Source organism: Pocillopora damicornis, chromosome 4, assembly GCF_964200805.1.
Source record: "Pocillopora damicornis chromosome 4, jaPocDami1.2, whole genome shotgun sequence".
Classification (NCBI taxonomy): domain Eukaryota; kingdom Metazoa; phylum Cnidaria; class Anthozoa; order Scleractinia; family Pocilloporidae; genus Pocillopora; species Pocillopora damicornis.
The window spans coordinates 21,121,496-21,143,046 of record NC_142673.1 but is presented as its reverse complement, the minus strand read 5'-3'; the positions used below and the strand labels follow the sequence as shown (position 1 = coordinate 21,143,046).

Below are 21,551 nucleotides of genomic sequence, written 5' to 3'. Positions count from 1 at the left end.
TGTTCATGAATACCTACTTCGAATAAGACTCAAAGTTGTTGTCCAAATCCACTTTCTGCACATGAAGTCCTGTTCTAAGGGGTCTTGACATGATATTCCGCTTAATGATTTCTTTGGTCTTGGGATCTAGAAGATTTCCATTTTGATCAACTTGGAATCCCAGGAAAGTCATGGTCGCATGATCCGGGTTAAAAAAGATGTATGGATGAGGGCTAAGTTCAGAAAGGAATAGCAAGAAATATAAGGATAAACATTTTTATCAAAGTGCTCGATCTGCAACATAATGAGGTAATCTGTAACACAAATTGAGAATTCTGTAGCACAAATGAGGTAATCCATAGATAAAAAAGTCAGTTACCTGGTTTCCCATCGCCTTCGTAGCTGGAAAGGAACAATTTCTTGTTCATCGTATGATTTAGCTGTTTCCCCAAGGGAGTCCTTAAATACATGGCCTTCTTTGTCTGTTAATGATCGCATTGCAAAATCCTGATACAGAGCGACTTAGTGTAAGCAGAACTCAATGATGTTTGTTAAAACATGTATACACGATTCTACAATGGTTGCCGCTCATATCTGCCTCTTGAATACTTTTCTTACCTCAGACATAATTATCATAAATTTGACCACAAAAGTCTTCAATCCTTGTAAGGTGTCCGCTGTTAGCGATGGGTCACAGAAAGCACTTTCCTCGCAATCACTAAGCTGGTTGTTCAAAAAGTTCACAAAATTACGAAGTTCTGACCAGGTTGGGTTCGGTACTCCACAATTCCTAACAAAAGCAAAAAAGCTATGAGTATTCCAAAGAAGAAACAGCTAAAACTTTCGACGAGTCATTAGACATAGTTGTTGAACGTTTCCTTAAACACTGAACTTTAGAGATGAGCGTTGGAAACATCGTTCGGAACTGTTACCACGTGTTTGAATGATCACCTTTCTCTAAGACAAATGATGTAACTCGTACAAACAAAGTTGCAAACCTTATCAGCGTTTCAAGACATTTCGTTGGGTCCTTAAGTTTCCTTTGAGGGTTAAAGCGAAAGTCCTGGATGACCTCGGGGTTCGTTTCAAATAGGTGAAGATACCACCAGACACGCTGAACTGCGTCGCTCAGCAATTCTTCTTCATCAAACGACGGCCGGCTAATCTCTCCTTGCCCTGGCAAAAATATAGGTATAACTAAGTTTTGCAAGTGTCATTAAAATTACTCTGCATTTATTGGGCAGACTAAAGCTCGAAAAATTACTGTAAATACCACGTTAACTATTTAAAACTACAACATATAACGTAGCAAGCAAAGGGAAAGGATGAAAGTTCCCAACTATATTTTTATTCCGGGTAAACTCAAATCTGTAAATGATATCAATCAACTTCCAGTTCGCACTCCTCCTAATGCGTTATAAATGGTACACTGACATAAATTTGTATAAACAACTTTGAATCTTTTGGTCAATCAATAATTTTAACCTACTCAGGCCTCTCCTTAAGGAAGGAAGAGTGTTTTCCGGAAGACAACACTTGACTGTTGGGAGAAGTTCATGGAACCTACATGCCTCCGTTGACTCTGTTGACTTCTGTTTAATGAGATACAAAGGTAAAAGAAATCTGCAAGTTGATATCTTTTTTTTTTATAACAAGGAAAATTTTGAAATTACCCGAGGCCGGGGACTCATCAGGTGATTTTTAAAGTCGAACAAAGCGGTTTGTCTATGTTTCCGGGCTTGAGCGTTCGTATAAGTCCACGTACTGCGTCAACAACTTAAAAATACCTAACAAAAAATGTTACCATAGAGGCGAAGTTAGTAATTTCCAGGATATACAAGTCGTAGTAGTTCCTCCTCCAAACGCGCCCACAATCATCTGTTAGTTCACCCAAGATCAGCAAATTAAAGAGCAGTGTTTCCAATTCTGGCGTGACCTGTCGAGAAAGGTCAAAAGAGTTAAATCAATTAACGTAAGTAGCCAAGATCGAATTTTGATGTATCGAAAATAGCCTATTACATTAAGCAAACAAATTCTGAGAAATAGTCGGCACACGACAAGCTAGAGGATAACAAGAATCTCTTTAACGAAGCAGTTAAACGTGCTCTTGTATTCAACAAGCAAATGACACCGATTATTTAAGTTTACAGGAATTAAGTTCTCTCGCTCATTCCTGCAATGCCTGTTTTTAGATCATGAAAATTAACAACTTGAAAAAGTAAGTTAAATCCTGCTCTAAGTGACGTAGCTTCTCGAATAGAAGCATTGATTTCGGTAATCAACATAAGGTTCAATCGATTAATTCGCAAATGAATAATGAGTTGAGAAGATACGTTTAAGTGAAAAACGCACCGCAGAGGAACGGTCGAGGTGGAAAATCCTGGACAAAGGTAGATCTGATGGGAGAGCATGGGGCAGAAAGAAACCAACAACATCGGCGATCTGTGCATGTTTGTCGTGGAAAGGAATTGTGACACGCAGAAGAGGTGGTTCTTCATTCTCCTCTTCCATTGTCTTGACAACAAGCCGGTTGTTTGGAAGGGCCGCCACCTCTTCTGCCAACCTCAGCACATCCAAACTTTTTCCTACTCCAGAGTGGTCAGAAGATACTACTCGAACATTAAAGCTTTAAAAAAAACAGCAAAGAAATATGTATCCTTCAGTTAGGGAGCAAGGGACTTTGTTTGCCTCAGAGAAAGAAAAGGGTCGGTAGCTCATAGGATTTAACAAATAAAATAACATACAAATCCATTTTTCCACATTGCTTATCTCACTTCTACTGCCATCAGAAATAAATTAAACTTAAAAGTACTGAAACACATTGCGTCAGATTATGCTTTAGTGATACAGTGCAGATGAAAACGACTATATACTTTAAATAAGAGTTAGATTATCTAGAGTGTCTCCCTTAAGATATCATCAGTCTCGTAACCTGCAATTTTTGCACAATCTGGTTAAACAACGCGAACATGCTTTTCGTCTCTCATTCTCATCGAGTTACTGTATGTCTATCTTTTACATTTCTCAAAGTATCAACTACGAATGATAATGCTAAAACATGCGAGGGATGCAATGTCTGTGATCAAAACGGTTGTTACAGAAAATGAAATTTAAGTTCCCCGTTATTTGAAAAACACATAGAGATAAACCTACTTCGCCGCTCGACTAACTTTTGCAGCTGGATTCCAAATAACGTGCTTCTCATGATACTCGCCAGGGATCTGCTCTGGCGCTCTAAACTGTTTTTCGAGGTAGCGGCGGAGCTCGTTTAGTCGAGGATATCTTGGCATTAATACTTTGTACTGCTCCAAACAGGCTATAATATGAGCTCGCTCTTCGTTTTCGCTACTGCATAGAACAACAAGGGCCAATTCTGAAGATATGGAGAGGGAAATTAACAAAATAGAAAGAGAGAGAGAGTAAATCAGTGGACTCAAACTTTGGTTTGATTGTTTACATTTTCTTTTCAAGAGCCTCTGTTAGTTTATCAAGGCAAAGGAAAAAGAAACTGAAACGGGAGCTTTACATAGAAAACGAAAATCTTAATCGGTATAGCTTTTATGTAAACATATTTATACATCTCTTAGAAAAGACGAAAACACCCAGCCGAGACGCAAATTGTCAAACAGTACTTACTTTCATTCTGGGGATATTCTTGCATCAGTGTGTGTAAACAGTCCACCACCTTTTGGCTGACTTCATAGTCTAACAGATCGCCATTCACCAGACAATGCAATTTGTTTCCATCGCCTGCCAGGGCTCGACGCCATAACAGCTCCACCTAGACAATAATTGACCATTATAAATGCGTATGTCATTTTAATTACCAAAACTTTTCTTAAAGCGCAGTAGGTCCTGTTACACAGATTACACGAATAATCGAAAGAAACTGCTAAAAGAAATTTAAGTATACATGTAGCTTGGTCAGTGGCTTTTCCGCTCGCGCAACGCTAAAATAATTATAATGAATTTTCACTTTACAAGCACTACCACTAGCGTATCTAAAGAGCGTGTGACCTCAGCTAGTACCTCCTCGGATGTCGTTCCGGTGGTGCACACAAGAACTTCGTCACTGTTTGGCAAACTCTGAACTCTGTCGTCCTTATAAAGGTTTAGAACAGCAGCAAATATTTGTTCTGCAATTAGTAAACATGTAAATAATAAATGACTGAGGTGGCCAGGATTGATAGAATGAAGAGATAATGATGGGGAGACAGACTAGTAACGAATTCATTCAGGTGGCTAACTTTCTTGAAAAAGTCGCAACACTTTTACTGTGATTTGAATCAGATAGGTGGATATCTAGTTTCGTGACTTTCAGTGCACGTAATAAGACAAATCAAATTTCTCCTTCCTTTCCAGTCATGCAGACAAATGAAATTCGTTTAAGAGAACTAGAATGTGCTTAGCTATATGCATGCAAACAGAGAAAAGTTATTATATCAAGAAACAAGCTAATCGAGCATCTTCTAGAAAGTGACTTACCCTTTGTTACGAGCACGAGGTTCGGCTCTCCTAATCTCAGGTAACTTGGGAAAGCTCTTCTTTCAGGACTCCCTTCAATAATGAAGAGGAGTCGTTATTTTCTTGCAATGATAATAATGGCTCATAAGCCTTAACCCTGCTATGATTTGATTGAAGGCTGGATATCACATTTTACGATGGTAAGAAGCTAGCATAAAATGACGTTTTCCACCGAACTATTCTCAGTAGTGTGGTTTATCAATTGCTGAAGTAGCCCTTAAAATAGGTGTTTAAAACCTGAATAGAAGTTATCCTTTGTCAAACAATACCATCTCATCCATCATCATCACGGGGAGAAAGACAAAATTCGATTGAAGGCAACATGATATATGACCAATAAATCATAGTGTTAAAATACCTTTTTTAGCTGCCAAGTAAGACAGAAATACGCCTATTTCTTCTAGACCTAAAATGGTGCCCCCTTTTGTTTCGTCCAGGTTTGGCTCGTCAGGTAAGCTCAACTCATCATCACTGCCTTCTCGTACACTGCCACATCAACAAAAACGACAAGTGCTTTAATAGATGCAAATTAAGATGAAGGAATACTTGAAACTTAAGTCACAAAAAGCTGCACCGAAAAAAATAATTCCAATACCTTCATTTCATCTTTTCGGTTGTAAATTGTACACAAATCTTAAGTGTGTGTTATTATTTTTTTCCTACATCTTTATCGGGAAAAATTACATCGACACTTCACAACAGAATATAGATCATTCTCATGCACCTCTTTCAAACATTTAGATGTTCCTGCATTGACCGATGGGATACAGAAGACAGAAGTAACGCTACTTAAATTCTCGCTGTAAAAATCAGCCACGCCAGCCAAATAATATCTAATGGTTTCCCTCAGGTTGGGGAAATTTTGCATGACGCAGAAAACTACCCAAACCATCATGATGAACATATGTTACTATTTGCCAGTAGTTCGGATAATCAAAATAATTATCAATATATAGTCGGTGTTTATTTCATCATTAGGTGTAGTAAGTCACCTCATCTGATCACAATCAGAACTCTGGGATAATTGCATCCACTCTACATCTGACTCAATCTTCTGATCTACGATCTTACGGAATCTGGGGTCTCCTGAAGCTCTCTCAAAGAGTTCGTTCACAAGGTCGCTGTCTCCCATGTTTTGCAAACACCACAAAAAAAGATCAGCTTCCTTACTTTCCCAATTGTTAACAAGAGCTGCTACGGCAAGACGTTCAGGTTCTGAGTGACTTAACCTCTCCACATTTCCAAGAAGGCTCTCGTATTTCTCGATAATCTGCACTTCATCTATGGAGTTGTCTTTTCCGTCTTGACTTAATAGAGAAGCGATTTGAGTTGTATCCCCCAGAGTGTCTCCATCACTGAATTGACCAAAATCTGGCGACAAGATTCCCGCATCCTGAAAAACCTCTGGTAATAACGATTTGTGGATGCCTGGAAACACCTTTTCAAGAAGACTGTAAACTTGAAGCCGATTTAGATATTCCGTGGTAGAACTGTATTTCAAACCCGCGAGTTCCTTGCGCAAGAAAAGAAGCTGTTGTATAGTGAAAAAGTTTAATTCGTGGTACTTCTTTCTTAATGAATTAATGTGTTTTTTACATTCTTTGTAACGGTGATCGAATTCTTTGCTCTTCGACTGAATATCAGCTAAGACCCTCTTCCCCATAACGCTTTTGCATTTATATTCTCCTTTCCAGTCGAGATGAGACACGTCACCGATTTCACAGAGACTCACATAAGCCTGGGCAAGTTGAACAGCGCCTTGTAATAACTAAAAAGAAATAATTTTATTGAAAATATGCTATTTTGTGGGTTTTTTTTCAAGAATGATAAATAAAATTGTACTACAATTTGTTTTAAATAGAGGTTTAACTATATGTTGTGTTAAACGTTTATCGGAACTTCTACATCACTTTTTTGGCTTTCCACTCTCACTTTTAAGATTTTTTGACATTTAAGGAGTCGATGTGAAGCAGTGGTTGACAGTATTCATAACATCAAATTTGTTCTGACAAAATTGCGTGAAATTAAACTAATAAATAAGGCAGCAGCAACATGACGAAAATCAACTGAAAACTAGACTGAAAAATGCGCCAATCCAAGAGAGGCGATAAAAAGGACTCGGAAGAGAAGCAAGGAAAGCACAACTAAAACTGATAAATGAACCCAAGTTATAGATGTTGTTATAGTCTTATCAATGTCTTCCTTACCAAGGTTTAGTACGATCCTGAAAGGGTAACGTTCAACATATCAAACTGCGCTCGTATACTTTTCCTGAAGCTACACCGATATCTCACCTCTCCAAAATTTCGTATGTCCTCCTGACCCTGTGAATCCTTTCCTGAGATGAGAGCCAGTTTACTTTGCAGTTCCTGAAGTTTCTCCAGATTGAATTCTCTTGCCTGACCAATACTCTTGTCTGGTGGTAGCAGTAGGCTAATAACAGATTGAAAGTTTTTCTTGTCGTAGAGCTGAGTAGATGCTCCGTTGTCCAACTTCCCTATAGAGTAGACTCCTCTTGCATTTATAGCTTGGGCTAATTTGAGAGACGACATGGCATGCTCATCCTTGATTCCCTTAAGCCACTGAAGATGATCACTGATATCTTTCTACAAGAACAGGAAGCGAACACTATCTCTTTAACAAATCAAAGTAAGGAACTTTGCACCATTTTACCCTCTCGCTCCTTTTCAAGTTTACCAAATCATTCCACATAGCAATAAGAAAATATTCGTCGTAAAAACCCCTGTAACACGCCAGCAAACAAAAAAGCATCCTTGCAAATATATATATGTTTGTTTTGCTTCTCTCTCCTTCAAGGCGCTCAGAATAATTGTAATTAACATCTACTTGTATTAATTCAAGACGGTCCATTACAAGAGGAAGATCACACTTATGAGTTTTAATAAATTAGTTGAGTCGTCAATTATGAAAGTCACCAACTTCATTTTGAAACATAAAAACTACACACCACTCGACGGCTTAATTAATTTGGTTTTGCCTTGGTTCAAATATCTTATGGATTCTATTTTTTTAGATTATGTGAGTATCGTATGAAGAATAGACAATGAAAATAAAATTGCTTGAAAATCTTTCCCCAAAGAAAGTTCCAACTGCAACAGTTACGAGAGAATTGCACAAAATGATTGTTAAAAGTATAACTTGTGGTAACTTCTGTAAATATGGAGAAGAAGTTTTAACTCGATAGGTGCAGATTCGGGCCAGTCCCACGTGACTGGCTGAATAATTAAAGTCACTCGCTGAAACGCAATCATGGTGAAACATCAGTATGGGATATCTCCTGGAAACCAGATGCTTCTAAAGCACTTTTAGAAAGGCGTTATCTCAAGGAGGGGAGACATTTCAATGTTTCGAATCGCGTACAAAGTAAAATTACGTAAAATCCTTCAGACAACCTGAATGACTTGTTCTAAAGAACTTAACTTTGCAAATGAACTTTTAAGGGATTGAGTCATCATGCAAATATCTAACCAGTTTCATTGGCAAGGTTTCGTTCCTTTCCACCTCTTCCCAGACACCTGTACATATCTTCATCAATTGCGCGAAGTCAGCATGTTTGTTCGCCAGGTCAAATATGAAAGGTGCGAATCCAAGGGCAGTGGTGTGCAGACAGGAGACACGATCAGTTTGGATGTCACTTTCATCAGCGGACATCATCGCCAGATCTACCAGTGTTTTCACTTCCTCTCGACCTGAAGATAAATTACAAAGTCAAAGTTTAAACTGTGAGTTTTTAAAAGTTACTGAGTAACATGTCATATCAGGATACTGCATTCTCCTTAAGTTGCGTGCGTAGGTTCTTAAGTCAGTCGTTACCTTTGTCTACCTCCTCTCTTCAATAGGTGTTTTGGCAGTTGGTTGCTAGTCGATGAGTTAGTAAATAAGTCCTAACTTTTCTCCAATTATCGGCCTCTTGTAAGTTACTTAAATGTCAAGAAGTAGTTCGAGATACCTTTCACTTCTTCCCGAAGCCATAATATGAATTCCTTGCATTCAATGACAGTCCTCAAGCATTGAATCATTGGTCTCGAAACACTTTTAAGTGCTCCTGCGATTTGGAAAATCTCATCACTGATGGTACCGAGTAGACGTGTCTGAAATTCTTCATTCATCTTAAAAAAACAAGCGCAGATGGCCGTTAAGTGCTATACACCATAGCGACTATGGCAAATTAGATCACAGTTTTGCAGTCAACAATCATCTACTGCAGGTGTGAGTCGCTGCAGTGGTTAAATACATTATTTCTCCTTATAAAACAAAGAAGACTTCCTCTCTAGATATAGATTTTTTTATAAATTCATTTAAAAAAAGTACCTGATCACGAAAATCATCCAGCAATTGGAAGTCTCCCTGAAGTTCCATTGCTTCTTTGAAATCTAAAATTGTGGCTGCAGTATCCTCGCACTCTTTCAACTTATGGCATTGTTTAATTTGATCAACACGGCCAAGAAGAACGGTGTCAATGTCGTCTACTTCGGAAAATGTGATCACTACTGCCTTAATTTCCCTGTCTAAAGGCTCGGGATCATCATTGAACCTGTGGAATTTCTCATCCACTTCTTTAAGACTTATTTCACCGTTAACGATTCTTTCCCATAGGTCTCGCCATTTTCGATAAGAAGGCAGCCAAAGACGCTCTTGTACTTTGTCTATCGTCAAAGTCCTGTCAAACCCAGGCTCATCTTTATAAAAATCGGCGGTCCTCTGACCACATATTCGCCAAAAGTCGCGGAAAAGAAGACTATGGTGAATATCATGCAAAGATTGCATCATTTTCTTGTTCGTTATCGTAAGATCAAAGAACTTTGCCACAGGTTCATCTCCATGTCCACGTTTATGGCAAATTTCAAGTATTTGACGAGAGGGCAGGACCATTTCCAGTTTCTTCTTGATATTTTGTAGGTCAATATCCACTAAAAAGAGAAATTTTGCAATCAACAGTTGATTTCAGAGACATGGAGTGAAATGGGCGGCCTACTATTCAATTTTTCTTGGTAGTACAGTAAATGGTTTGAGCCCGGGGGTAACATGTCATAGTGTACTTTGATCGTCCGAGTGAGTGTAGTCTTGAGAAGTAATGTTGTCAGCTGCTGACAAAAACTATTCAATTTTCTCTGATGATGACTTTCGCTCGGGTTGTCGAACGCGAAACACTGTGGGGGTTGTCGAACCTGACATCAGTCATTCTCAGGAATACACTCACCCGAATGACCAAACTACACTATTAAACATCTTCTTGTCAGATAAAAAAAAAAAAGTTTGAATAAAATGCATATGGGAGCAATTAAGGTAGACTGAACTCAAACACAGATTCATCTCTCGCGAAGTTTTATCATGGAAAATAAACGACAATTGTGTTCAGAACTTGAGCTCTCTGTGTTCATTTTTCTGCAGCATCAAAATTCTGCATCACACTGGTGGTGTTTGCAAAACATGCAAGCTTCATAGTGGCTGGGGAGGTTTCACAGTGAATAGGCCTGTGAGGAAGAAAGAATATTTCAATAATATACCTGATTTGATAAGAGAACACATGTGAATGAAAGTAGAAACAGTGTCTCTTTCCTTCTCAAAGGCTTCGAGCTCCTCAGCGCGCATTTCAAGAAGGACCTCCACACCCACTGTTTCTCTCTGGTTCCCGCTAGCCTTACTGCCAGCCACAACTTCTTCCTCTAGAGATATGTTCTCTGGAGCTTTAGGTAGCAAAGAGTACAACTCAAAAAATCTGTCTCGGTCTTTATTGACAATTCGTAGTGTGCTCAATTTAATTTCACCACTTCTCAGCCAAAATGCTACATGTTCTACAAGCGAGGTCGCAGAAACAAGATGTTCCAAACCGCCATCGGGTAAGCAAGCATTTCCCACACTTTCAGCACCTATGAGGATACATCAGTGATGAATATTTGTCTTAGGGGGTTTTGTTAGTCTCTGAAAATATTCTAACTCGTTCAGTAGAACTGAATACTCTAGCCCTTTTAACAGATGTATTAGCTATAGAATGAAGTGAAAACATCGATCATTAATTTTAAGCTTATCAGCAGAAAGCTACGGCAACGCACATTGCTTATATATATAAGTCAAATAATACTACTATACGTACCAAAATGTTTAAAATATTGTGCCATTGGCTTCCATTTAAGAATGTGTCCCAACACTTTATCTTGAGAAAGCTCTTTTTCGTTACTGTCAATGGGCCAGCAGGTCTCCAATAGAAGGGAAAAGAGTTCTACAACTTCAGCAGACTGCATCTTGGACGTTTTAAGATCTGAACTCAAGTCTTCCATTTGGTTCTCCAGTGTTCCGTTCTGAAACAAAGTTTAAAAAACCCGTATGTACTCCGAAAAGAGGGATTCAAATTTATCGCGAAAACCGCAGGCAGCCAAAGCGGCCAAAGTAGCTCTAATCCTTAGAGCACTCCTGAAAATGCCCCCACTATTTAAGCTTCAATTTCGATATGCAGTCCTTCATCCCTCTCAGCTCTACATCCTTTTTGCAACGTCTATTTTAATATCTTTCACCATTTCCTGCGCATTCACCTTAGAAAACGTCATCAAACTCAACCCCCAAATTCATATAAAGTACTATGAAACGTGCACCTCTTTCGTGTTTCAAAGGAACTGCTTTGGTCACCATTGTATAAACATGGCGACCCCAACGTGATATCACATTATTTTCACCTTAACGTACAAAACTGAGTTGAGCTTACCTCTAGAAGATAATCTGCAGCCTCGTAAGCGGCAGCCTTGAGACATTCATAGATATCTAGATGATAGATTTCTCGGTCCAAAGAGCAGAAAAGTTTTATCACATCCCCCTGTGTCAACTGTGGTTATAGAATAGGCATGTAAGGGTTCATTGGTGTCAATTAATTCAATGTACTATAACAATTCATGTTTCAATACCAGAAAATGCTCTTAACAGGTACTTTCGAGGAGAATCATATTCGCCTTGCGGTTGATGGACTTCGTTAAATGTAAACTTAAGGAGGCTCCATAGGGTTTTTGTTCAAAGTTGGCGAGCGCGCTAGCGTATTGTTTTTCTAAAAAAAAAATTTTTTTCGCTTTTCTACGTCACTAAAAGCATTTTCTAGGTCACTAAAAATATTATCAAAATGATTTTCATTATTAAGCGAAGGCTTCACGAAGGGAGGCGCTCACCAGTGATAATTTGGCTTCGCCTTTGATTTTATCCACTTTCCTTCGGTGAAATCTTTGAAAATTTTCACTTTGAAATTTATCCTGCCGATCATTTAAAAGCCAAAAAAGTAGGGGTTACAAAGGTAGTTTCCTCGCTGTGGGCAATTTTGTGTTTTCTTCCTCTATCTCGAATTTGGTGTTATGAATATTTTCTTATCAACAGGCACGAGGAAGGGCACAGCAAATCTTAGGAAATTCCACCGAAGAAAACGCGATAAATCTTGCTCGAAAGATCCCTATTTTCGAATTCTTTGTCACAAAACATTACTTAATGGAGTAGAACTTCGCCAAGAGCTGAGTATGCGTAAACTTTCGATTCTTTTGGATCATCTGTCGCCTTTTAGCAATCTTTCCCATGGTGTTTTCTTTTTGGTTGAACTCTTTTTCAGGCGTAGAAGTCCTTTGAATATTACGGTTGCAGTTGTTAGAAACCGTAGATTTCGTCATATAAAAATTTTATTGTGTGAAACTGTTGACGCCTTTTCAGATAACAATTGTGCGATCGTATCGAGCCGCCATGTTTGTTTTGCACGTTGACATTTTAAAGCTCGCGCTATGTTCGCACGCAGATCTCGCGGTCAAAAAAAAAACCTACGGAGGCTTGTAAATTGTGGAAATTTTGCGAGATTTTACGGAAGCAAACTGAAGAAAATAATGATGGCTTTTAGTGACCTTGAAAAGCGAAAACACCAAAATTTTCTGGAAAAAACATTATGCTGGTGGGCGCGCTAGCATTGAGTAAAAACCCTTTGGAGCCTCCTTGGGATCAAAAAAGATTGAAAACTAAACGAAACCAATCTAGACACCGACGCACACCCTTTTAATCCCAAAATCTGTTTCATGCCGAGGGAAAGAACAAGTTGGAAAGTCACTCTTAATTGCCTGCGAGTGCACTTTATCGGTTTAAAGTTTACTGGTTGCTTGTTATAACAGAACCTTAGCCATTCATTCCCGAACAATTTAAAAAATTTTGTCCTCGAGTTAATTAATAAAAGGTTTGTCTAAGGCAGAGTATCCAGATTTCCCGATCACTGTCAATTGGATTGGTGACTTCTTTATCCTAATGTGTATACGAAAACAAACTAATTTACTTTCATCCCGAAATCTTTCAAAACATTCAACACCGAAGAAAGAAACCAGCAGAAAATTTACCTGATCCATGCGATATTTAAGTGACTCCCTTAATTTTTCTTGCCAAAGCTGCTGCAACTCATCATCTTCAAGTTTTAAGGAGAGCATGGCTGTCCACCCCTTAAACAAAAACAAATAATTGAAGATGTATTTGCCACAGATTTTATGCATATCGTAAAATAACACCAGAAAGGAACACCAAATCTCTTTCCTTCAATTTGTATTGATACGCCCTGTAAACAGCAGAGGGGAGCAAGGTAATTATGTATGGTACAATCAAGAAAAGAAGCAGGCAGACAGACAAAAAATCAACTACAAGGAAGCAGGAAAAGCGAACAGTAAAACGAACAAACGTATGGACTCATGACTCAGAAATGACCGCCTGAACAATGCAATGCTACCTGTAATTCTTTATGGCGTTCATCTACTGTTTTGTCAATCAAGGTCACGTGCTTATCTAAGGAGCCTTGTAAAATCTGTAATGCCCCTTGAAATAAATGTATGCTTTCTTCGACTTTCTTTTCGTCCTCCTTTGGATGTGAAGAAAACTCTGCATCGGATGCAATGCGTTTTGCCATCACAAGGCTACTCCCAAGAAGAGTGAAGATATCAGAGAGAATCTGAATTCTCTCCCACAAGGTTGAATTGAGTTCCTTGAGTAGTCGACGCAGAAGATGTGCAGATGCTTTGGCTACGGACATAACGACGTAATAGTCGGCACGTTCCAGTCTGGCAAAATAAGGAATTTTAATTTAATTTCATTATAAAGCTTTTGCTTCTACATTTCTTAAAGCACCATGAGAAAGATATGTCGGCAATTTCACTACACCTTCTTAATCTTACACTTTACATTTATGGTCACAACATAAAACTAGTGAAAGTCGTGAATTATTTCCTTCTCAAGTTGATGAAAAAATCTCCAATCTAGTATTTGCAAGTCTTACCTGTCAAAGTTATTCATTATTCTGGTATTCATCTCTCTTACGCACTGGGCGAGGTGATCCCACTGACGAGAGAAAGAAAACACAGCCATTGAAAACAGGCCTTTTTTTCCTTTTTTTTCATTTTATGAAATAATGTCAGGGGCACGCATATAGGCCAGATGCTACTGCCCTTGACACCATACAGTTTAAGAACTTCCCTTTGCTGACAAGTGTCTCAAAAGTGTTATTCGATTGCAGCCATGCGGCAGATGATGTTGGCGGCTCAAAAATCTTCTATTTGAAGAAATTGACAAATATACCACTACCTCTTCGTCAGGTAAGGATTCTTCCGCAACTCGAGTTACTGTCCATGCGACTTCATGAAGAGGTATGTGCACATCTCTTTGCAGCACCGTTGCTATGTCACGGAGAGGAAGTGCCAACAGAAACGTCCTTGTAAATAAGGGATCAAGCTCAAACATCGAACGGAGCTGAGAGAGAAGATGTACCGGGTTGCTACTCCTGCAATCGTAATTAAGTTAATAGACTTTAAGCAATTTTAAACTGTCATCGCAAAAATTATTGCATCAGCAGCATCAAAGTTTACAATAATAGTCACGCCACCTAGCTTTAGAGCGCAGCTTAGTTTGCTAGTAATTCTAAGAATGGTTGAAGAAGCTGCCACTATTCGAATTTAAAAGTTTCATTCACCATTGCCGCTGCGCAGATGATAATGAGGGAACTAGTGCGTTTGAGAGCCTAGTGGGGAGTTCCAGGTCTTTCATTCACCTTCGTTGACGTGACCAAAGTCTTCAACAAGACGAGTAGGTAAGGACTATGAAAAAACGATTTCCGAGCTGTACCAGCCTCGATCATATGGTTATCATTACGTAACAATTTATGTCATTAACTTAACTGATAATATCAATTAAATTGAAACACTTTTACCTGGAGAAGGAAGCCTGTCGCCGAACAGTTTTGAAATCCAAGCCTTGTGTTCCCCACCAGTTGTTATCTTCTTTTAAACCTGGTTCTAATGTCAACTCTTCAAAAGAGAACGGCTTACTGGTATCGGACAAAAAATGAAGCAATGGCATCGCAAATAACCAATGAAATACACCTCGACGATATTCGATGACGTACATGCAAAGTTGTAACAAGTAGTTGGCCAGAGAGCTGAGAAATATAAGTACAACTTTTAGTACCCGCAAGTTTTATTACCATTCATTAATGATGGGTACATACATTTGTCTAAGTAGAGTAAATTGTTATAGAAGAATTCATTTATAATTTGAGATCACGCAATATATTAATTATGTAAAATACCCGAAAGAAGAACGTGGATAAATGAAGAGAGAATATATAATTAAGAAAGAAGATGTCTCTTGCTTTATGCAACATCAGAATATGCATGCTGTCGTTGTTAGTGCTTACTCTCGTCCAGCATCTTTAGTCATCCTTTTTTTTGAAAAAGTAAGTAATATAACCTTACCATCACTATTCCAATATCATTTAGCACATATCAACTGAACATAAGTTGACGCTCCACGGTCGTTTAGCCACACATTATAAATTGCCCTACTTTTTTTTCATGTTTGCTTTCTTTTAAATTGCTCGGAAAAACCATGCAAGTATGGGGAAACTTGAAAAATATTACCGTTGACAGTTTTCTTTTGGAAAGTGTCTATGTAAAGCGTCGAGCCCGCTGCACTTGTTTCTCTCAGTATCGCCCTGTAGTAGGAGACACTCAAAAAGTTTCCTCAATTCGTCATCTCCAAAAGACTCTAGTTTATGGTCAACGGCGACGGATACAATTATCGCTGACGTGACAAGTATCCTGGCTTGAGATTCCTCATCCTCGGTATGAACTTGCTGTGTCTCGATGTTGCGGTTTAATTGCGGAGAAATGTATCCATGTAATACCTTATAATACAATAAAGCGTTAAACATTAACTGTTCTGAGAAATGGGGACTTCCCGTAGTTACTTACTGACAAGCCTACTCTACCAGTTCATGATACGTACTTCACCATTTCGCATTTCTATACTGTGACTGTTCGCTCTCTTAACAAACTCTACTTTTTTGCACGTGATTAGTACAGCAACGCTTGTTCTTCTCCTCTACAGCTACCCCATAGCACGTATAGCTTTGATCAATGTAATAAACTTTGATAAAACGTTTCACACCAGAATTCGTAGTGCGTCTTTACGCGAATGGTTTCTAAGTAGACGAAAACAAAAATCAACCTTTTTTTCACTTTACCGAAAAAAGAAAAAATATTCAAAATGCACTAACCTGTAATGCATTAAAGCCATCTGGAATACGCGGATGAAAATTACCGCCGTTCTCAAACTCGGCCCTTGACATACAGTAGAGCACATTGTTGATTTTATCCAGTGTAGCTTGCCCATTGGTTCCTTCCTTTTCGGAGATTTCTCCCCATTCTGGGAGCATGGCCATCATTGCCAATCGGCGGCCCTCTGCGGCATCATCGACTTTCCATTGAGGGAAGAGGCTGCGAATTGAATCCCAAAAACCAGGTTGACTGAAGACTGCATCGTCATACTAGTGCCATGTAGCTGTAGAAATTTCAAAGAAAACAATTACTCTCCGGAAAAAATGAAAGGAAGGGTGAAGTGAAGGAAGAAAAGATGGAAGAAACGAATGCAATACAAATATAACTTAAAATCAAAGGCACATCATACCTTATTTCCCGAAGATTTTCGATCTAATTTGAAATACATATAATATACTCTAAACCGTGGGCGCTTCAAAGCATTGATGCCTAACCATATATATGCAAGGCTGAGAAGCCCTCACGTAGCTTTATATTACCAAGAGGGCTTTGTTTTAGTCCTACCGTTGGCTTTAATTGAACTTTCTGGGATGCGTAGACATCGATTCACATGTCTCCCAGGATTTAATGGCCTGAACCCAATAAGACACTCCCAACGATCCTTAACTATCTTTCCTTTAGCATTTCCTTGACTGCTTGGCACCACAACATACTTATAGGCAATCGATCGAGAGGCCTCGCTGAGAGAAAAATTAGCTTTCCCCTCAAGCAGGTAATTGTGGCCTTTCACCTCCCTGAAAATAACATGTAACAAACGATCTCGTTATTTCCCAAACGATCAAACAATAGCAATTTCTTTCTTTTCGCAATTTTATTTTTTATTAAGTTAATTATTATTTAATGAGAAACCGGAGAAGGTTGCAGTTTGCTAAAAGTGTCAAATTATAAACGGTTTTGACTTTCGACATTTTGGAGGAGGATGATGGAGTGAAGAGGCTCTTCCCCACAATTGTTGATGATGTGAATCATCTTCTGCCAGCTCTGTTCCTGCATAGGAAAAAAAGCCATACACAGGAAACACAAAAATGAACGGAAAAAGGAAGTACAGTATGGTTCAGAAAAGAGCTTTATCAAATTTAAATACCTTAGAAGTCGCATCTCGATCTGTCCAGTTCCAGAATTCCACGAGAGTGGGGGGTCTCCACGTAAAAACACTTTGTCACCTTGATTAAAGTTCGCGTTAAAAGTTGGCGTCAGTAAAGCGTGAAAAATAACTGTAATAGACGCGTCTTGGTTTGCCTTTGTTTTCCCATTCGAAGGTTGATCAGCCTTGGGTGGTTCGTCTTCACAAGCTGTCTTCTGAGCTTCGGATGTTGCAGTCAAGTTGTCGTCTACCGTACCTTCTTCATTGGGGTTATTGGTATTTTCAGTAGCCTTGTTATCTCCCGTATTGTTCAAATAATAGCCATTATTTGGTGGCGGTGCTGAAACTGCACCAAAATCAGTGACCACCGACTGGTTAGCTTGTTTATTGTCATTTCCTGGTGGTATTGCATTACTTCCAGGGTCTAAGGGCGCACAAGAGTCGATACTGTTTTGATGTGCGCATGCAGTACCTTCGGTGTTTGTGGTTGTTTGGTTGTCATTCATGATATCGTCGTTTTTCTTTTCCTTTTGGCACTGAACTTTACCGTGTTCTTCCACTTGTTTGGGATTGTTTACTTTCTGCCCATCACCGAATTGGATAAGCATCTCTCTACTGTTTCGACCTCGCTCTACCACATTATCTTCAAGGGATCCACCACTACAAGACCAAAGAATCCTAATTTATCAACTATTCTATTGGAGGCTCGCAAGGTTTGACAAGGTAGAAAGATATATATTACTTAATTTTAGAAATTTACAACAGTAAGATATATTGACATGACAAAGCGTTAATCATGACAATAATGATTTCTTAACGCACTTCTTGCGCTGTGTTTTAACTCCATGTTGATCTTTAATCTGAGTGTCCGTCAGTACCTGAAAAACCAAGAGAAACCAATCGAGGCAATAAATTTAGTTACGCACAGACATTATGCGCACGCCATCATCACATTCCCTAAATACCTACGTAACATATTCCCAAGATGACCGAACATTTAAAGCTACAAAGAACTACTGGTTAGCTGTAAAATATACTTTGATGTTCTTATTGACAGTGACATCCAAACTTTAAGTTTGCCACCAAGTGAGACCGTCAATTTCTAACAGGAAAGTTGGTACACCTGTAAGCGTCCCCAACTATATATCATTCAAAAAAACTGGTCCACAATGCTTCCCTCGGTTTCTTTGACTCAAACTATGGAGAGCAATCAATGTTTAGAAAGGCCGTCAACTCACAGTCAGGTTTCATAAAGTGATTTCTCGAGGATCCAAATATCGGTAAAAACAGCTACAAAGTTTTTTATTTGTTCATGTCGAAAAAAGTGTATTAGTACAGCCTAAATCCCAGTTTTGCAGACATTAGCACCTACCGTAGTAGCCGTTGCACTTTCACCACGAAACGTTTCTGGTTGCAATGTTTTTTCGCTAGCTTCCCGCTCAATGGCTTCCACTGTGTTTGCGAATTTCGGTGCGCCAGGAAAATTGCTTGAGCATGCAATGGCTGCACTGTTTGAGTCAGACACCAAAAATTTCCCTGGCTCAGCGGGAAAGTCAATAAGAGCAGCTTCTTGTTCTTGAGGAGCTTGGATCTCATCTCGATTGGATCGACTGTTAACACTTCTGGTCTGGCAAACCTTCTATAGTATTTTCATCACTGCTGCTTCTTTCGGCTCCAGTGACTGATTTCGTGTTAGGCGTTTGGCCAGAGACATCGGGGCACTGATTAGGAGAAGGATCAAGTTTGTTCTCAGATGCCTCTGGCGTGTTCCGGAATTCTGCCCAAGTAAAATTTTACATTTTATGACATTATCAAACCGCAGATTAAATATCATGCATTTTTGTAAGCAGATACAAAAGACGACAATGGCCTCAATGTCAACCTTGTTAGTTGATTGCTATTAAAAATTCTGAGATCTAGATTTGACTGCTGTTCCAAATTGCCTTTGACCAGGGGAGTAATGAGCTTCCAATCATGGCTCATAGTTTAGTTTTGTCAAATCATAAAGTTTAGCTTTTGAAGCAGAGTGCGGAGCCAGTAGGCATAGCTTCGTAAATTTTTTGCAAATGCTCCTGACTCATAATCATTAGACGATAATGTTGCGAACACATAACGCAATGCAACAGCTCAAATACATGTCACTGTATTCATCCATCTTTTAGGAATTTGATGTTGACCGTAAAATTCGAACGACTGCACCAACATTAATTAAGAATAAAAATCATAATTCTGCTATAGAGACTATATTCTCCTCTTTACACTATCTTTGTTTTAGGACTATTTAATTATAATTCATCTGAATCCAAACTTTTCCATTCTACTGCAAATTCAGTATTTATTTTCATTATCTGCTTTGCATTGGCATTAACCGCAACGCATTTCCAAACGGAAGAGCTAATTACATGCGAGAGAGAATTGGAGGAGAAAAACGTCTAAGATTGACTTCACTTTGCATCCAAATCTCCGTATGATGAGTTGGTAATTCTAATTAAGTTTGTAATATAGAAAACTACGTATACAAATTTAAAATTATTAAAAAATATATAAAGTTTTACCCTATAATGTTCTGTTTCATAGTAGCCATACACATCAAGTGAAACAAGCAAACGTTGTCGTCCGACAGTATTCGATAAAGAAATCATGTCTATCATAATTCGTCAAAATAAATTACCTATACCGAAAAGTCTCTCGCTCTAAGCCCGAACTCAGTCAACCATTTTGATATGGAGGAAGTGATCATCGCCTCTTCGTCAAACGAAAAAAGCACTTCGTGTTAAACACTTGTATTCTCCAAATCACTTGCACCAGTGAAACATGTCGAAAAAGAAACTTTTCATGGGATTAGCCGTGAAGCAATGACCCATTAATCTGTGAACCTAGTGTCGTCTAAACAAAGAGATACTAAGAATGTCTCTCGCTTAATTCATTTTGTGTTCAAATGTCGCCGTCGCTACAAATCTTCGTTTTTTATCCTTGAGTCCAACTTTTCAAAAGTAAAGTACCAGGTTTTTTCTCCTCTTCAAATTTATCCTCCGCGAAGTACCCAGAACAGGCAATCTCGTGATTGCGTTCAAAGTCCTTAGTTTCGATATTTCCTCTGTCCACCCCCTGTTTATTGCAAGGAGTCAATACTCAAGTTTCAAACATTAACAGCGTTAAAAAGATTAAATGCCATAGATGGGTAAGTTTAAGTGATGGTAAAGGTCCTTTTTCCTAGCTTTTCTCGATCTACCTTCGACTATTAGGAAGATATTCTCGTTGCTTGTCGTTGATTAGTCCCGTGCCACTAAGTTCGTTTTGTCGTGTCACATATCGCTCCTACTCCTAAGAAGGCTTCGCAAATAAGAAACTCTGCAGCTTACCTGAAGTAGCTGTTAACTGCTCAGAGCTGCTACTCGACACTGTTGAAGTTCCTGATTTTACAGAAGCAAGATTAGATCCGCAATTGCAGCAGAAGCGATGATGTTCTTGCAGTTCGGGGTGCCCACAAGATGGGCACTTCATTGTAACACGAAATCCTTCTGAAACTACATGTTTCGCTTGGAGGAAATGTTCCGCTGCCAAGTCCAATTTTCTGCAAAAACACTTCTTCTTTCGATGTCGATGTGGAGTAGAAATCGTTGTGTGATTAACTGCAATGTTTCCTACTAAATGTTGAATCGCTTCCGCGAAAACCTATTAAATAGTCTTGTCGACCTCGGGGAATTTAATATTTCCCAGAAATCTTTCTGAAAGCGGAAGTCGATTTCACTTGTCGCTGCTTTTTTGAAAATTTTTAAAGCTCCCTGAGAACAGTCGATCAAAACTCTAAAACTTGATTGGTGATTTGACCGTTTGGGCAGTTTTCAAGGTTGATTCAATTTGTTTTTTAAGGAGCCGATAAGATTTCCACGAAATGTCTCTATTGTAAATAAAGCTATCCGGGTTTCTAAGAAATCAAGCGGAAGTCGCTCTTTCTAGGGCCCAGTTAAAAAATGAACCAATCATGCTTTTGTAGCGCAACTTATCTAATATAATGTAGATATCGATTCTTAGTTTCGAATTTAAAATGAAAGCGATTGTAAAAATGACGATTGTTTGATAATATTACAACGCACATTCTCACCACAAATAACAGCTAAATTACTCGAGTGGTTTACACAATTTATCGGTCCAATGAATAGATTATCAAAACAAGCTATTTATATTTCTCTGTCTCTCACTAGATCTTATCATCGATCTGATAGCAATTGCCTCGTTAAATTACACAGCTCGTTCTGCGGAAGAAATCAAGAGGATCTTAAGGTATTGAAAGGAACAAATAATTTTTTTCCCAGCTGCTCCCAATGCAGGGACACTTTCGA

General features: G+C 38.8%; 1 protein-coding gene across 1 annotated transcript in view; it reads right to left on the bottom strand.

The window, feature by feature from the left end:
- Positions 1 to 18,824, bottom strand: part of LOC113671687 (E3 ubiquitin-protein ligase rnf213-alpha) — a 53,201-nt gene extending 34,377 nt beyond the window's left edge. Inside the window, 31 exon segments of the mRNA XM_089202481.1 lie at positions 18 to 212; positions 359 to 486; positions 598 to 769; positions 978 to 1,155; positions 1,469 to 1,571; positions 1,784 to 1,915; positions 2,332 to 2,605; positions 3,133 to 3,352; positions 3,616 to 3,760; positions 4,009 to 4,115; positions 4,465 to 4,536; positions 4,862 to 4,989; positions 5,496 to 6,271; positions 6,798 to 7,109; positions 7,993 to 8,213; positions 8,474 to 8,633; positions 8,836 to 9,434; positions 10,032 to 10,394; positions 10,619 to 10,823; positions 11,225 to 11,341; positions 12,867 to 12,965; positions 13,247 to 13,574; positions 13,790 to 13,851; positions 14,092 to 14,290; positions 14,717 to 14,944; positions 15,426 to 15,691; positions 16,064 to 16,347; positions 16,629 to 16,858; positions 17,209 to 17,868; positions 18,031 to 18,086; positions 18,581 to 18,824. Coding sequence (XP_089058607.1) covers positions 18 to 212; positions 359 to 486; positions 598 to 769; positions 978 to 1,155; positions 1,469 to 1,571; positions 1,784 to 1,915; positions 2,332 to 2,605; positions 3,133 to 3,352; positions 3,616 to 3,760; positions 4,009 to 4,115; positions 4,465 to 4,536; positions 4,862 to 4,989; positions 5,496 to 6,271; positions 6,798 to 7,109; positions 7,993 to 8,213; positions 8,474 to 8,633; positions 8,836 to 9,434; positions 10,032 to 10,394; positions 10,619 to 10,823; positions 11,225 to 11,341; positions 12,867 to 12,965; positions 13,247 to 13,574; positions 13,790 to 13,851; positions 14,092 to 14,290; positions 14,717 to 14,944; positions 15,426 to 15,691; positions 16,064 to 16,347; positions 16,629 to 16,858; positions 17,209 to 17,816 — 6,911 coding nt within the window. The 5' untranslated portion in view covers positions 17,817 to 17,868; positions 18,031 to 18,086; positions 18,581 to 18,824.
- Positions 18,825 to 21,551: the final 2,727 nt, after the last annotated feature.